Here is a 16,872-nt window from a genome sequence, read left to right as displayed (position 1 = left end):
AGTTCTCTGCTTTGCAAAACAGAATGACTCACACAAGTTTGTGACAAACTCTTTCAGCAGGAAAAAAAAAATAACTCAGGCCCAGTTACCAGATCCAATATTAAAAATGAGTCTGGTGGGCTGAGCAAAATGGTTGAAAAGCTGATGAGACGAAGTTTAAAGAAACTGAGAAAATGCCATCCACTGGGTACTTTTCCTGCCATTGAGAAACACTGCAGCCTCAGTTCTATTTTAGGTCAACCTGGCTCACACTGGTGTCCTTAAGCCACAAAAGGACCGGGAGTCTGGGGACTCGGGTTCTCATTCTGACCGCAAGTCGTACGTGACTGTGGGCAAGCCGGCTCCGGGCCTCCGCTGCGGGCTGGAAGAGCTGATGTCTGTGATAGCATCACTGGGCCTGTGTACCGAGCATGTGTGGGCATTAGCCGGAAGGCTCTGACCGACACTGCCCTGCAGAGGGCGGAGAGGTCTCCTGCGTAACTTGGCTCCATGTCTTACTCACCCCTTCGCAGTGTTGACAAGTGCCACTAAGTAAGTCATCTCATTGCAAATTGTTTGTTCTTCAGAGAGCCTTCATTAGTCATTCCTCTCTCATTTCGCTAAGATCAGGCAGTTAATGTCACAAGTCAGGCTCTGGATGATTACACACACACCACATTTGCTTGCAAAATGTCTTGGTTTTTTCCTCTAATATTTCCACTCCGCAATGACTCTGGGAAGCGGTGGGGTGAGGTGGGCAGGGGAGCGATGGGTGGGAGGAACCTGTGAGGAATGCAGCCTGGGGCCACCTTCAGCAGCCCGTGGCATTCTCACCACCCGGCCGGCCCACCGTGCCGGACTTGGGGCTCCCCAGTGCCCAGTGTCACACAGCTCCCTGGACTGTCGATTTGACGGCTCTTCATTCCCCTGGTAGTTCTCCCACGATCGCAGCTAATCCAGTTGGCCACCTTGAGAATGACAAAGATAGCGCTCGCCAGCGGGAGGCGGCAGAGTGGCCTTCGTATGCGGGATTTCCTTCTCCGTGGGTTGCAGGCTACAGCCTGAAGAAGCCAGGGGCGGGAGGACCAGAGAGGCTGGGCCATGAGCCCCTCTCCTTGTCCCAAGGGTGGACAGAGGGAAGGAAGAGGGTGGTGCTGACCCCCAGGCAAGCCCAGAGAAGGGGGGGACACAGGATGTAGAAGAGGCAGCCCCTGGTCGTGGCACAACGGCTCCGGTCAAGGCTGGGCTCTTTGCCGACGCGGCCACGAGGGGGCAGTCACGAGACCCTGGGCAGTCCCTTCCCTGGCTAATTGCACCACGGGTCTCTTTCTGGCTGTTATCACGGGTTGCAGGGCGGGGCGTGGGGCGGGATCATCAACATCACGGGGCCTCGATGTTTGTGCAACGAGCCGCATGTGACTGGCACACAGAAGGTGATTAGTACAGTACATGGCTGGTGCTGTTTTTAACGGCAGCTAGAAGTTAGACTAGTTCTTGCCCTAAGCTCTGCAGGTACTCCTCCTAAGGGATGCTGGTACTGGCTTTGCGGTGGCCAGTTTAACAGCCGCTCCATGAATGTGCGCTGGGAGTCTGTCAGGAGCCATGGACAGAGGGGTGGAAGGAGCAGTCACGGCACTGAATTGGGGCAAAGACAGACCCGTCAACGAGGGATTACAAAGGGCTCCATAATAAAGATCACAGAAGCATGGACAAAATACAGCAGATTACAGAGGTGGCTATGGGGAATGGGCGAGCCAGGCAGGAGGAGCTTAACAGAGGCAGGGTTTTACAAGAGAAATACGGGAGCCCCTGGGTGGCTCAGTCAGTTAAGCGTCTGCCTTTGGCTCAGATCATGATCCCGGGGTCCTGGGATCAAGTCCCTGTGTCGGGCTCCCTGCTCAGCAGGGAGTCTGCTTCTCTCTCTCTCTCTCTCTCTCCACTTGTGCCCTCTCTCTCTCAAATAAATAAATAAAAATTTTTTTAAAAAGTAAAAGAGAAATACAAGTTTGTCAGTCTGTCAAGGTGTCCCAGGGTGGGGGGGTCCGGGCCGGGAGGAATGAGCTGTGGCAGCTCAGAGGACAACCCAGGACCCGAGTGTCACAGGAGCGGTGGGGGGAGAGCACAGCTGCACTGTGAAGCGTCTCTCATTACCCTGAGGATGGTGGGGGGATCACTGAGCGCTTCTCAGCGGGGACATGGTAAGATGCAAATTTTAGACTCTCCAACAGCCTAGACAAGGGTGGGGCAAGGGGAAGGAGAAAACACTGTGGGGGTGAAACATTTTCTTTGATCTTGTTTTTGATCTTGGATTTTGATCTTGAAATGCATTTCTAGGGAGCCACGTGAGCCAATCAGAAAGCACTACAAACATTAGGTTGTAGATGATACTATCGTCAATACACACAGTCTCAGAGACTCTCTATAGCTGGGATGCAGCTGTGCGGCTCGGGGGATTGAAGGGAACCATGGAGAGTTTCCAGTGCCCGGGCTAATGTGGTCCCTTTCCCCCAAGGCCCAGCAGGGCAGCCAGGGTGGTGAGTGTCTATCTGCCTGGAGGCCCCGTGAGGACGGCCCGAGGGTAGGCTGGAAAAGTCACACGTCAGGCAGGAGCCTGATACTAGGGGCTGAATGCACACCAGCTTCTACCCCCCAGCCTCAGGACCCGAGACAGGACCAGAGACCCCAGCCTCTACCTCCAGGTTCAGGCGACCCACCACGGCCAGGCTGCCCTGCCCTGTGTTAGCCTCCCCTCCCCCATCCCTCTAACCCCTCCCTCTCCCGGACACACTCACGGCAGCCCTAGCTTCAGCCCTGGCTCTACCCTCCAGAACTCTGCAGGACAAGTTAAAGCCCCTTTGCATGACAGGCCTTCACTGTCTCCAAGTGATCCTGTCCTGTGGGAGTGATGGTTGCCTGGCAACGTCCATCCGTGGTGGGGGGGCGCCTGCAGCCCTACAGGGCTTTGGAACTCCGGGAAAATTACCTCGCACTCGCCCCTCTGCGCTCTGAGTATTTGCATCATGGCAAAACTGGGTTAACATCCTATCAAGCAGAGCCTTGGCAGGGTAGAGAATTTAGAGAATGGCAATCAGAGGGTGGATGGGGGAAGGGAGGGCGCAGGGGTCTGCCTTGTGCTCTAGCGGGGAGGAGGCATTACCTTCTTCTCCACCCACGGCCTGAAACACCTGCCTCCCAGATCTGCCACCTCCTGGGCAGCAAACATTGTGCCAGTCCCTGAGGAGCCACGCGGAGCCTCCTGCTGAGCGGGCTGGCTCGTTTCGAGAAGTAAGAAAATATCGTCAAAGAGCATCACAAATGTTGGCAGTGGGAGAGGCCTCACTCTATAACAGGGCCTTCAGGACAAAACCGGGGCTGTGACTTGCTGAAGGTCAAGGTCTTTGTTCTAATCAGTGATGCTGGAGGACAAGAGTTTAGGGCTCTGGCCTTCAGGCGTCCATGCCACCCCTACTCTCACCCCAGAATCAGCGACAGCAAGAGACGAGATGGTCTTATTCCATTCTGGGGCCCCAGGGCCTGGTAGAGTAGGTGCTCAGTGAGTGAGTGAATGACCTGAGTTCTGGGATCATTTACTCAACTGTTAATTTGGACTTAGTTTCCCCCATAGAAAGCAATAAGGATATGAGCATGAATCTGGGGTTGACTGGCCGGATCTGAATCCCAGCTCAGCCACTTACTGGCTGTGTGACTTTGGTCAAGTTACTTAACCTCTCTGTGCCTCCATTTTCTCATCTGTAAAATAAGGGTAGCACAGCATGTGCCTTAGACGAATGAGGGTTAAATGAATTCATGGGGAGTACGTGAAGCGCTTAGAATGGTACCTGGAACGCAGCATGTGATTTTTAAGGGTTTGTACCTATTATTTTCCCCTTCTTCTCATTTCCAGTGGGCGTCTTGCTTCTCCGCCTGAAGTCTGGGGTTCTTCCTTTCTCTTAGGAAAGCCTAAGCCCACAGACACAATGATGCCAGGTGTCCGTGGGTAGGGAAGGACGAGGGCACTTGAGAAGCTGCCAGCAGGGGAGCGGGAGCCCCACGAGTGAATGGGGGCTGAGGTCTGTGGTTCTCTGGAAGCGGCCCGGCCTTGCCTCCAGGTCCTGCTCTGGGAGGTGGCCGGGCTTCTGAGGGGATGGCAGCATGGTGGGTACACATGGGGAGATTCCTGCTTCCCAAGCAAGAACAGACACTGCAGGGGCCACCTGGACTGGAATGAGGGTCTCTCTGGCACCTGGGCCAAACTCTAGTGCGTGCCTAGTGTCCTGCGGCGGGAAGGACCCACGTCCTGGCTGGGGACTGGAGTAGGATTCAGCACGTGGGGGTAAAGAAAGGCAGCGTGGCTTATTGACCTGAGCCTGGGACTCAGAATCAGGGCCTGTGAGCTCTGTCAACCAGGAGGGGGCATCAGGGGGCCCTTTTCTGTGGGTACAGGTGCCAGCTGGTGCTGCCTATGTTGCTACCTGGCTTGGCCTCATGGCCTTCGATTCCCCGGGAATCCTGCTGGCAAAAGAGGACCACACGGGTTTCCTAAACCAACAAATCATTAACACCTCCCCCCAACGCCCCACCAGAACAGCTTGCTTCTGCGGCCTTCCCCACCTCAGCTGATGTTATGCCTCCGTCCAGGTGCTCGGGCCCCAAACCCGGAGTCATCCTTGACTACCCGCAGACTCCCTATTGCAAAATTCTGTGTCCTTTGGCTTCAAAATACGCCTGCAATACTTTCTTGCCCTCTGCGGCTCCCACCTCACTCCAGGTCCCTGTGGCCTCTCGTCCGGGTTCCTGTGCACCCCACTCCCCGCCCACCCCATGGGTCTCTCGGCACATGCCTTTGACCCCTACTGCCTGTTCTCCCCGCAGCAGCCAGAGTGAGCCAGCTAAAACCTCAGGCAGAGGCTCTCCCCTCCTCAAAAGCCTTCACTGGCTCCCTGTTTCACTCAGAGCCTAAGGCCAAAGCTCTTCCTCCGCCTTCAGGGCCTCCCTGAGTCTGGCTTCAACTTCTCAGGCCTGGCCCACCCCCCCTCCCTGGGCTCCTGCGGCCTCCCACCTGAGAGCCTCTGCTCTTGTGGCTCCCTGGGCTGGCTGCCACTGGCCACTCTCACCTCCTTCCGCCTCTGCCCTGACCTCCTCTTAGACTCTGCTCCACCACACTCCCCTGCTTGGCTTTCCTCCTTCCCACCTGGGACCTCCCGCAGAGCTCTATGACTCGCAGCTGTACCGTGCCTGTCCCCCACGCCTTGGGCTGTGTGCCCGCCAGCACTGGCATTGTCCCGTCTGGAGCACTGCCCCTCCCCCCGGGGGCCCGAAGCGCCGAGAGCCGCTGGTGGGCTGCGCGCGCAGGCCGTACCTGCTTGATGGCGAGGTTGACCACCTCGTAGCGGTTGACGCGGCTCAGGGGCAGGCAGAAGCTGTAGAGCGCGTGCAGCGCGGCGCAGAAGAAGCTGAGCAGGCCTATCTGCTTGCGGTGCTGCAGCCAGTGGTCCAGCCAGTCGGGGAAGCGGCGGTACTTGGTGCCGCGGCGCAGCTGCAGCGCGGCCGCCAGCACGCCGGGCAGGTACACCAGCGATAGCAGCACGTAGGCCACGCACGGCAGCGTCGTGTTGACCACAGACACTGGGAGCTTGTAGAACTTGCTCTTGCCGTCCCGCACGTAGGGCTGCAGGACGTCCCGGATGAAGTTGTAGACATAGAAGAAGACGAAGAGCCCCAGGGCCAGGAGGGCGGGCACCTTCCAGCCCGGGAGGAGGCGCAGTGGCATGGCCTCCACCTCGCGGGCCGAGACCAGGGACCCCATGTCCACGGGCATGAAGCCCATGGCCTGCACCATCTCCGAGACGGCCCGCTTGGCTTCCGGGTGGTCACTGCAGATGGGCACCTGTGCGGAGGAAGGGGGGATCAGATGGGCTCGCGGGCCACGGGGGCGGGCAGGGCCTCAGAGGGCGTCACGGCCAAACTCCTCGCCAAGCGGCTGAGGTCGCTGAGGCCAGGGAGCCACAGCGCGGAAGGTGGCTCTGACTCCCAGGCCAGGGTCGTCCCTCGGCCCCCTAGAGCCTCCCAGCCCCTGGTCCAGCACGCCCACGATGCAAAGAGAGGACCCAGGGCTCACTCGACAGTGAGCGTTTTTGTCCAGTTCACTGCCATCAGCAGCCACAAGCAACATGCCACTTGGGCAGCCCCCAGGAACCCCTGGAATAGGTGCTTTGAAAACGGTGGCCTGCTCCGGGGGTCGCTCAGTAATCGGACTTTGCATGTGGCCCAGAACAGGCCATCTTTCAGTCCACAAGTGTTCCCTTCGATGGCGTCCCTCTGCCCCCCATGGCCCTCAGTCAACACACTAGCCAGCCCCAGCCTCACAGCCCACGGCTTCCCACCATGAGCTCTGGGCAGCGTCCTCGGATCTCTGAACACAGTAGCCTTGCTCACACTGCTGTGGTCGGTCTGGTCCACCCACACTGACTTAGCACTTACTATGTGCTGGGCTTTACATACGCAGTCCCTCCGCCTTGCCACAAGCCTGCAGGCTGGTACGGCCCCATTTTTCAGGTGAGGAAACTGAGGTCTAGCAGCATCATTTCTCACCTCTGTACCTTTGCAGGTTGTCCCTGCAAACTAGGATGTCCTCCTCGCTCCCTGTACCTGACAACATGAAGTGGGACCAGGCCAAAGCTTGACCTTGAAGTCTTCCCTAGCCAGCTGCTACCTCTGTTTCCTTCTAGGCTCTGCCACCCAGCCCTCACACGCTGTTCCTTACCTGTCCACACACGGGAGTCCTACGGTGCAGGCTACATGTAGGGCCCTCCAGCCAGGGGCAGCGAGACCCCTGTGTGCTCTCCCACAGCCTGGCACAGAGCTGGACAGAGGAGGCATCTGGGCTGGATGAATTGGTGAAAGTTCTCACACATGTAGAGCCTGACATCCCTCCTCCAGGAAAACGCAGGTGGCCTCTCAGCATTAAAGCCACATCGTCTTCATAGGAGCCCCGACTGCCAAGAACTGTATGCAGCTCTGGCCATTTCCTGGAGCCATTTTCCATCCCCAGGAAAAAAACCACTATTGACTATTCTAGGAAACCAACTCAGTTCTGGGAAGCTCTTGGAATCCAAGTGCTGAAGTTTGGGACCTGCCTGCTTCCTCGGGACCCAGCACATAAATGTGTTACTTTCCTCTTTCTAAGCCCATTCTCCAAGCAGGGTCTCTCCTCTTCTTGACTCCAGGTAGTAAAAAGAAAGCCTCTTCCTCCTTGCCCCCTCGGAAATCAAGTTACCACAGAAGAAAGAACATGGATTTGAGGTTCATATGAACTGGGCTCACATCTCAGCTCTCCAGCTGTGGGACCTGGTGTAAGTAAGTCCCTTAACATCTCTGAGCCTCAGTTTCCTGCTCTGTAAAATGGAGCTCTGCAGTCCTGTGATAAGCCTGGCACACTGAGGGCCCTCCATGAAAATTAACCATTTATATTTATTGTTTGGGTGGCTGGCATTCCCCCGGCACCTACCTGCCTGTTCCCATCCCTCGGGCCGGACTGCAAGGTCCAGGCGGAGATGACGTTGAAGGCCTTGACCACTGTGCAGGTGGGGAAGAGGGAAGCCAGGTACTCAGCATTGGACTCGCAGTGCCGGAGGTGCTCCTGCTCTGTGGGGTTGCTCACGTCCACGAGGATCTTGCCAGCCAGCTGGTCGCTGAGGCCACACAGTGAGGAGTAGTGCTCCCGGAACATGGCCACAAAGATGACGTCAGGGGAGTCCACTGCCTCCGCCTGGAAAGTCACTTGCGCCCCCGAGGGGAACAGCCCGGCCGTGCGTTTGGGGTTGCGGCTCCCCACCACGACGCTAAAGCCAGAGCCTAGCAGGCGTGTGACCAGGGAGCGGGCGAAGTCCCCGCTGCCCAGGATGCCCACTTTGGGGGCATCACTGGTGGCCTCGGCAAGGCTCCCATCACTGTCCACCAGGCGGCGGCTGATCAGCGGCTTGTCCATCTCTCCTGACATTGGCGTGGCTGGAGAGAAAGCAGGAACTTGATCAGTGGAGTGCTCCCAGACTGTCCTTCACACCACCTTCCTCTTGCTCGTCCACTGTAACCTCACGGTGGTCAGACATTTACCCAGCAGACCCCCACGGGTGATAACAGGTGCCAGCACAGCTGGATGACAGGCTGAGCGAGACCTAGCACCTTCCGAAGGAGGGCACAGACTCAGGAAGAGGGGGAAGGACCTCTGCCCTCCACCCTCTGCCCTTTGTCCTGAATTATTTCCTTGGAACAAATGTGCAAATTTGCAAAAGTGCTGAGAAAGAAATGTCTAGAACTCCCATGATGAGGGCGCCTGGGTGGCTCAGTCAGTTAAGCTTCTGCCTTCGGCTCAGGTCATGATACCAGGGTCTTGGGATCGGGCCTCACGTCGGGCTCCCTGCTCAGTGGGGAGTCTGCTTCTCCCTTGATCCCTCCCTCCGCTCATGCTTTCTCTCTCATGTGCTCTCTCTCTGTGTCAAATAAATAAATAAAATCTTTTTTAAAAATGCTTAAAAAAAAGAAACAACAACTTCCGCTATGAGCGCTATGTGGCGTCATACTGCTTCTCAAAGGAGTATGTGATAGCTGGATGACGGTGTTGCTGTCCAGGAGCGACCCGACCTCACCACCGTTGGGTGTTATCTGATTACGAGGAAGGGTGACACGTCACTGTGCTTGTTTACATTTTGCATTTTGGGAAGATACCTCCATGCTCTTGCTTGAGCAGACCATGAGCGGCCTGAAGACAGGGGCCTTGTCTTATGTGACTTTGGGTCTCACCATTTATCCCAGGGCCCGATACGGAGCTGGTGCTCAACGTCCGCTGAGTGAACGAAGGAACACTGACATCCTGCTCTCTGAGGGTAGGATCGGGGTGGGACATGACAGGGAGTGGGACCCTGAGATTGCGTGGGTGCCATGGGATCTCCTTTACTGAGCCAGGCATATGAGTGGCCATGTTGGAAAACCTGGGCTTGGGCCGGGAGTTCACAGTAAACTTGGGTGGGAAAAATTCTGCTGGCCTCGTCACCAGCTTCAAACTGAAATGTGCCATGTCCTTCAAAGTATGAATATAAGCTGCAGACCACAATAGTACGGGTGGTCAGTGCTGACCATATCCCAAGTCTGATTGTGAAAGAGTGCTTCAAAGACGATTTACCCTTAGCACTCACTTAAAATTATGGTAGACAGGATAAATATATAATAAATTTGTAAAGCAAATATCAACAGATGTGAAAAGAGAAATAGATGGAACACAATAATAATAGGGGGCTTCGCTACCCCACTCTCAACAATGGATGGATCACCCAGACAGAAAAGCAGCACAGAAACGTTGGACTTGAGCTGTACTTGAGATCAAACCAACCTAACAGACATATACAGAACATTCCATCCAACAGCAGCAGAATACATGTTCTCCTCATGCATCCACAGAACAACATCCGGGACAGATCAGACATTAAGTCATAAAACAAGTCCTAGAAATTTAAGAAGATTGAAATCATAGGAAGTATCTTTTCTGATCACAATGGGATGTAACTAGAAAACGGAAAATTCACAAGGATGTGGAAATTAAGTAATACACTTTTTTTTTTCTTTCACATTTTTGTTTAAATTCTAGTGAGTCATACAGTGCAATACTGGTGTCAGGAGTAGAATTCAGTGATTCATCACTCACAACACCCAGTGCTCATCATAACAAGTGACTTCCTTAATGCCCATCCCCCATCTAGCCCCCCCCACCTCCCTCCATCACCCCTCAGTCTGTTCTCTATCTTTAAGAGTCTCTTATGGTTTGTTTCCCTCTCTCCATTTCCACTCCCCCATGTGCTGTTCATCTGTTTTGTTTCTTAAATTCTACATATGAGTGAAATCATACGGTATTTTCTTTCTCTGCCTGACTTATTTTGTTTGACATAATACACTCTGGCTCCTAAAACAGACACATAGATCAATGGAACAGAATAGAAAACCCAGAAATGGACCCACAACATTATGGTCAACTAGTCTTTGACAAAGCGGGAAAGAATATCCAATGGAAAAAAGACAGTCTCTTTAACAAATGGCTTTGGGAAAACTGGACAACAACATGCAGAAGAATGAAACTGGACCACTTTCTCACACCATACACAAAAATGAATTCAACATAGATGAAAGACCTAAATGTGAGACAGGAATCCATCAAAATCCTAGAGGAGAACAGAGGCAGCAACCTCTCTGATCTCAGAGCAACTTCTTATTAGACACGTCACTAGAGGCAAGGGAAACAAAAGCAAAAATGAAATATTGGGACTTCATCAAGATAAAAGCTTCTGCACAGCAAAGGAAACAATCAACAAAACTAAAAGGCAACCTGCAGAATGGGAGAAGATATTTGCAAATGACACAACTGATAAAGGGTTAGTATCCAAAATCTATAAAGAACTTTTCAAACTCAACACCCAAAAAACGAATACACTCTTGGACAACCAATCAGCCAAAGAAGAAATCAAAAGGGAAATCCAAAAAATCTTGAAACAAATGAAAATGGAAACTCGACATACCAAAACTTATGGGATTCAGCAAAAGCAGCTCTAAGAGGGATGTTTGTAGCTTAATGTGTATCTTACAAAAAAGGAAAGATCTCAAACAAGCTACCTTTACACCTCAAGGAGCTAGGAAAAGAACAATTCCAAAGTTCTAGGAGAAGGAAGGAAATAACAAAGATCAGAGTAGAAATAAATGAAATAGAGGCTAGAAAAACAACAGAAAAGATCAATGAAACTAAGACCTGTTTTTTTGAAAAGATAAACAAAATTGACAAAACTTCAGCTAGAAAAAATAGACTCCAAATAAAAAGTGAAAGGTGCAACTGATACCACAGAAATACCAAAGATCATACGAGATTACTATGTACCACTATATGGCAACAAATTGGACAACCCAGAGGAAATGGATGAAATGAAATTCCTAAAAACCTACAATTTACCAAGACTGAATCATGAAAAAATAGAAAATCCGAACAAGCCAATAATGAGTAAGGTGACTGAATCAGTAATAAGAAATCTTCCCCCAAGCATTTCAAGATTTAACGCTAGCCCTCCTCCGACTGTTCCAAAGAATCAAAGAGGAGGGATCACTTCCAGGATCATCTTATGAGGTTAGTGTTACCTGATACCAAAGCCAGATAAGGACACTACAAGAAAAGAAAATTACAGGGCCAATATCCTTGATGAACACAGGTGAAAAAATCTTTGATAACCTACTAGCAAACTAAATTCAACAGCACATGAAAAGGATCCTATGCCACGATCATGTGGGATTCATCCCTGAGACACAAAGACAGTTCAACAAATGCAAACCAGTAAATAAATATGAAGCACATCAAAAGAATGAGGGATAAAAATCATGTGATCGGGGCGCCTGGGTAGCTCAGTCGTTAAGCGTCTGCCTTCGGCTCAGGGCGTGATCCCGGCGTTATGGGATCGAGCCCCACATCAGGCTCCTCTGCTGGGAGCCTGCTTCTTCCTCTCCCACTCCCCCTGCTTGTGTTCCCTCTCTCGCTGGCTGTCTCTCTGTCAAATAAATAAATAAAATCTTAAAAAAAAGATCATGTGATCATATCAACACATAAAAAAAAGCATTTGGCAAAATTAAACATCCTTTCATGATAAAAACTCAATATTGGTATTGAAGGAGTACACTTCCACATAAATAAAGATCATATATGACAAGCCCACACCTAACATCATACTCAATGGTAAAAAGCTGAAAGCTTTTCCTCTAAGATCAAGAACAAGACAAGGATGCCCCTCTTTTTTTTTTTTTTTTTTTAAGATTTTATCTATTCATTTGACAGAGAGAGACAGCCAGTGAGAGAGGGAACACAAGCAGGGGGAGTGGGAGAGGAAGAAGCAGGCTCATAGTGGAGGAGCCTGATGCGGGGCTCGATCCCAGAACGCTGGGATCACGCCCTGAGCCGAAGGCAGACGCTTAACCACTGTGCCACCCAGGCGCCCCAAGGATGCCCCTCTTACCACTTCTATTCAACATAGTACAAGAAGTCTTAGCCAGAGCTGTTAGGCAAGAAAAAGAAAGAAAAGGCATCTGGAAAGGAAGAAGTAAAATTTGTCTCTGTCTGCAGATGACATGATCTTACATATAGAAAACTCTAAAGACCCCACCAAAAAAAACCCTGTTAAAACTAAGAAACTAATTCAGTGAAGTTGCAGGATACCAAATCAACATACAAAAATCAGTTGTGTTTCTAAGTACTAACAATGAACTAGCCAAGAAAGAAATTAAGAAGACAATCCCATTTACAATACCATTGAAAAGAATAAAATACTTAGGAATAAATTTAACCAAAAAGGTGAAATACCTGTATACTGAGAACTATGAAACACTGATGAAAGAAATTCAAGACACAAATAAATAGAAAGATATCCTACGCTCAGGGACCGAAAGAATTAAAGTTGTTAAAATGTCCATAGTACCCAAAGTGATCTATAGATTTAAAGCAATCTCTATAAAAATTCCAATGGCATTTTTCACAGATATACAAAGAACAATCCTAAGATTTGTATGGAACTGCGAAGTCCTCACATAGCTAAAGCAATCTTGAGCAAGAAGAACAAAGCTGGAGGCATCACTTCCTGATTTCAAATTAGATTACAGAGCTATAGTACTCAAAACAGCATAGTACTGGCATAAAAAGAGACACACAGATCAATGGAATGAAACAGAGTCCAGAAAGAAACCCATGCATACAAGAGCAACTCATCTTCAAGAGTGGTGCCAAGAATACTCAATGGGGAAAGGTGTCGTCTCTTCAATAAATGGTACTGAGAAAACTGGATATACTCATGCAAAAGAATGAAATTGGACCCTCACCTGACACCATATGCAAAAATCAACCTAAAACAGATGAAGGACTTACTCAAAAAGGATGTAATACCTGAAACTGTAGAACTCCTAGAAGAAAACATGGGGAAAATCTCCTTGTCATGGATCAAGGCAATGATTTTTTTGTTTGTTTTTTGATTTGACACCAAAAGCACAGGAAACAAAATAAAGACAAAGAAGTGGGATTACATCAAACTAAAAAGCTTGCACACAGCAAAGGAAACAATAAACAAAATGAAAAGGCAACCTATGGAATGGGACAAAATATTTGCAAACCATCTATCCAATAAAGGATTGATTTCCAAAATATGCAAGGAACTCCTACAACTCATACAGCTCCATAGTAAATAAAACAAAACAAGACAACCACCCCAAGCATATAATTCCATTAAAAAATGGGCAAAGGGGGCGCCTGGGTGGCACAGCGGTTAAGCGTCTGCCTTCGGCTCAGGGCGTGATCCTGGCGTTGTGGGATCGAGCCCCACATCAGGCTCCTCCGCTAGGAGCCTGCTTCTTCCTCTCCCAGTCCCCCTGCTTGTGTTCCCTCTCTCGCTGGCTGTCTCTCTCTCTGTCGAATAAATAAAAATAAAATCTTTAAAAAAAAATGGGCAAAGAACCTGAACAGACATTTTTCTAAAGACAACATACAAATGGCCAACAGACACATGAAAAGATGCTCAACATCAAGGGTCATTAGGGAAACGTAAATTTGAACCATGACGACGTATCTCCTCAAAGCTGTTACGGTGACTATTATCAAAGAGTCAAGAGATAATAAACGTTGGAGAGGATAAGGAGAAAAGAGAATCCTTGTGCCCCTTTGGTGGGACTATAAGTTGGTGCAACTATTATAGAAAACAGCATGGAGGCTCCTCAAAATACTAGAAATAGAAATACCATATGATCCAGCAATCCACCTTCTGGGTATGTATCCAGAGGAAATAGAATCACTATCTCAAAGAGATAGCTGCAGTCCGTGTTCACTGCATCACTGTTCACAGTAGACAAGATAAGGAATGGACGTGTCCTCTGACGAACGGATAACGGAAATGTGGTATATATACACAAAGGAATATTATTCAGCCTCAAAAAAAAAGAAGGAAATCCTGACATTTGTGTCAACATGGATGAACCTGGAGGACATCATGTTATGTGAAACAAGCCAACACAGAACAACAAATCCTGCATGACCTCCCTTGTGTATCAAAACATCCCACTGTACATCTTAAATATATTCAGTTTTGTCAATCATACCTCAGTAAGGGTGGGCGAAAATAAAAAAATAAGATTATAGTAAATATTAGACCAGCCCCCAGATGTTGTTATTTAATGTATTCATAAAGAAACATTTAAAAACATATTTTGGGAACTGTTTCACTATAATCGGTCTCCTTTGTAACCCCATATTATTTTGTGCATGTAAGAGCATTATTCTTTTTATTTTCAACTCACATCTTCTTTCTTGACATTAGAAGTGTTTATTATTACTACTAGTTTCAGGGGTAGAATTTAGTGATTCATCAGTTGCATATAACACCCAGTGCTCATTACATCACGTGCCCTCCCTAATGCCCATCACGCAGTTACCCCTTCCCCTCTAGCAGCCCTCAGTTTGTTTCCTAGGGTTAAGAGCCTCTAATGGTTTGCCTCCCTCTCTGTTTTCATCTCATTTTTCCTTCCCTTCCTCTATGTTCATCTGTTTTGTTTCTTCAATTCCACATATGAGTGAAATATGGCATTTGTCTTTCTCTCACTAATTTTCCTTAGCATAACACCCTCTAGTTCCACCCGTGTTGTTACGAATGGCAAGATTTCATTTTTTTTAATGTTATATATACCACTTCTTTACCCATTCATCTGTTGATGGACATCTGGGCTCTTTCCATAGTTTGGCTGTTATGGACATCGCTGCTATAAACTTTGGGGTGCAGGTGCCCCTTCGAATCTCTATGTTTGTATCCTTTGGATAAATACCTAGTAGGGCAATTGCTGGGTCCTACAGTAGTTCTATTTTTAACTTTTCGAGGACCCTCCATTCTGTTTTCCAGACTGGCTGCACCAGTCTGCATTCCCACCAACAGGGTAAGAGGGTCCCCTTTCTGTAAGAGCATTATTCTGAGAAGTCCAGAGGCCTCACCAGCCTATGGGGCCATGGGAATCCTACTCAGATAAGGGGTAAGACCCACTACCATAACCAAAGGAGAAGCAGGCATGGCTTTTAACCCCCTCTTCCCACTTTCCACAGCAGTGTCTTGGGTGAGGGCTGTGTGTGTGTGTGTGTGTGTGTGGTGGGTTCAGGGTCTAATGCAAGGGGGAGCAGGAGGACCAGGAGGCTGTGCCCCGGCTCTGTCGTGGACCAGCTGTGTGTCCTTGGACAAGCCCCTGTGCCTCTCTGGGCCCCAGCTTCCACCCTTGCAAATGCAGGTCTTGATCTCAGCTCCAAGGTGACAAATCATGCAATCTTAAAAGGTTTTGAAAACTGTGACCTGGACATTTGACAAGGCGGCGGCATGCCTACCATGTGCTGGACACTCCCCAACTTAAAGGGGGAGGAAACTGAGCTCAGAGAGGTTGAGGAACTTGCTGCAGGCAGCGCAGAGGGTAATGGGGAAAGGAAAACAGGACGCAGGTCTGCCAGCCTCTACAGTGAGCCTCACCAAGAGTCTTACTGCCCAGACAAACGACCTGTTCAGAGATCCCCTCGTAAGTGGCAGAGCCGGGACCCTGTGGCTGATAAGAGGGGGTCAAGGTAGAAGGGGACGCCCTGACTGTCCATTCCAAGAGTCAGGGGACATGCATCGTGGCCGGTACCCCATCCTGCTCCCGTGGGACTCGACTGTACGCTCTGATGGGGACAGTCCCTCCCTGCAAAATGGGAGAGGGTTTTCTGCTTGGTTCTGGGGACAAGGATGTTTTTCCGAATGGTGATGCGCTAGCCTTTGCAAATGCAACTGGGGCTCCTGATGATGCCTTGAGAGCAGACCTGGAGTCGTATGTCCATGGCAGGCCACCCTCGGTGCCCAGCTCTGCCTGGGTTCTAATTCTGACTCAGCCACTCGCTAGCTGTAGCTATGAGCCTGTCAGTGCCTCCGTCTCCCCAGCGATCAAGGGGAGACAATCACAGCACCTTCCTCAAGGGGAGGTTGTGGGAATAAATAAGTCAATATATATGAAGCACTTAAAACAGCTCAGCACTTGGTGGGGGTCGGTCGGTCATCGTAAGCAGATATTGGTGCCAGCATGTACCAGTAGCAGGGACAAGGCAAAGGAAGGAAGCAGAAGCCCCTGCCAACCCCTCTTTAGCCCTGGGAAAGTGGGGAGAGTCATGACAGGGGCTTTGCCAGTGGCCTCGGGCTCCTGCGTGGCCTGCGTGGCGGATTTGGGCCGAGTTGAATATAAACTCCTCCACGGGGACTCCAGCATTCCCTGCGGTCAGTCAAGGCTGGGACAGATGCACGGGGGCCTTCCCCCATCCCTGAATCAGTCACCTGAAGACACCAGCCCTGGGGTGAGGCTTGCCTTTACAGGGAGGGGGAGTAACCACCCTGGAGCTCCCAGACCCTCTTCTCCATGTCTGCTAGCAATTCAGAGGGTCCCAAGGAGGTCCCTCCTGGCCAGAAGCATCTCCCTTGCTCTCTACTCCCAACGCTGGAGTAACTACCGTGTGCTGAACAGTGTAAAGAGAATAAAGATGAGAAAGACGTGGTCCCCACTCTTGGATGGTTTACAACTGTGTGTGTGCGCACGTGTGCAGTGGCGGACAAGTTTGATAAGACGCGTTCACCCATGACTGGACACAGAGCGACAGGGGATGGAGACACCATATCCCAAGGGGAAGCCAGGGAGAGCTTCGGGGCACGTGTGGCATTGGCTTGCTCTTGGAGAACCCCCCGTGGTTTACAGCCTCACGGCAAACTGAACCAAAGGGAGGAAGTCGGGGACACCCAGACTTTGAATCTTGTCCACGTTGAACCCCAGACTGAGCATCCC

General features: G+C 50.4%; 1 protein-coding gene across 1 annotated transcript in view; it reads right to left on the bottom strand.

Annotated features, from left to right (window-relative positions):
• Positions 1-16,872, bottom strand: part of STEAP3 (STEAP3 metalloreductase) — a 44,551-nt gene that overhangs the window by 11,196 nt on the left and 16,483 nt on the right. Inside the window, exons 2-3 of the mRNA XM_040645793.1 lie at positions 7,487-7,986; positions 5,339-5,866 (exon numbers count right to left, since the gene is read on the bottom strand). Coding sequence (XP_040501727.1) covers positions 5,339-5,866; positions 7,487-7,978 — 1,020 coding nt within the window. The 5' untranslated portion in view covers positions 7,979-7,986. The remainder of the gene's footprint in view (positions 1-5,338; positions 5,867-7,486; positions 7,987-16,872) is intronic.

This window comes from Ursus maritimus, unplaced genomic scaffold (genome assembly GCF_017311325.1).
Source record: "Ursus maritimus isolate PB19 unplaced genomic scaffold, ASM1731132v1 scaffold_1, whole genome shotgun sequence".
NCBI classification, from domain to species: domain Eukaryota; kingdom Metazoa; phylum Chordata; class Mammalia; order Carnivora; family Ursidae; genus Ursus; species Ursus maritimus.
This window is presented reverse-complemented; position numbering and strand designations above follow the sequence as displayed.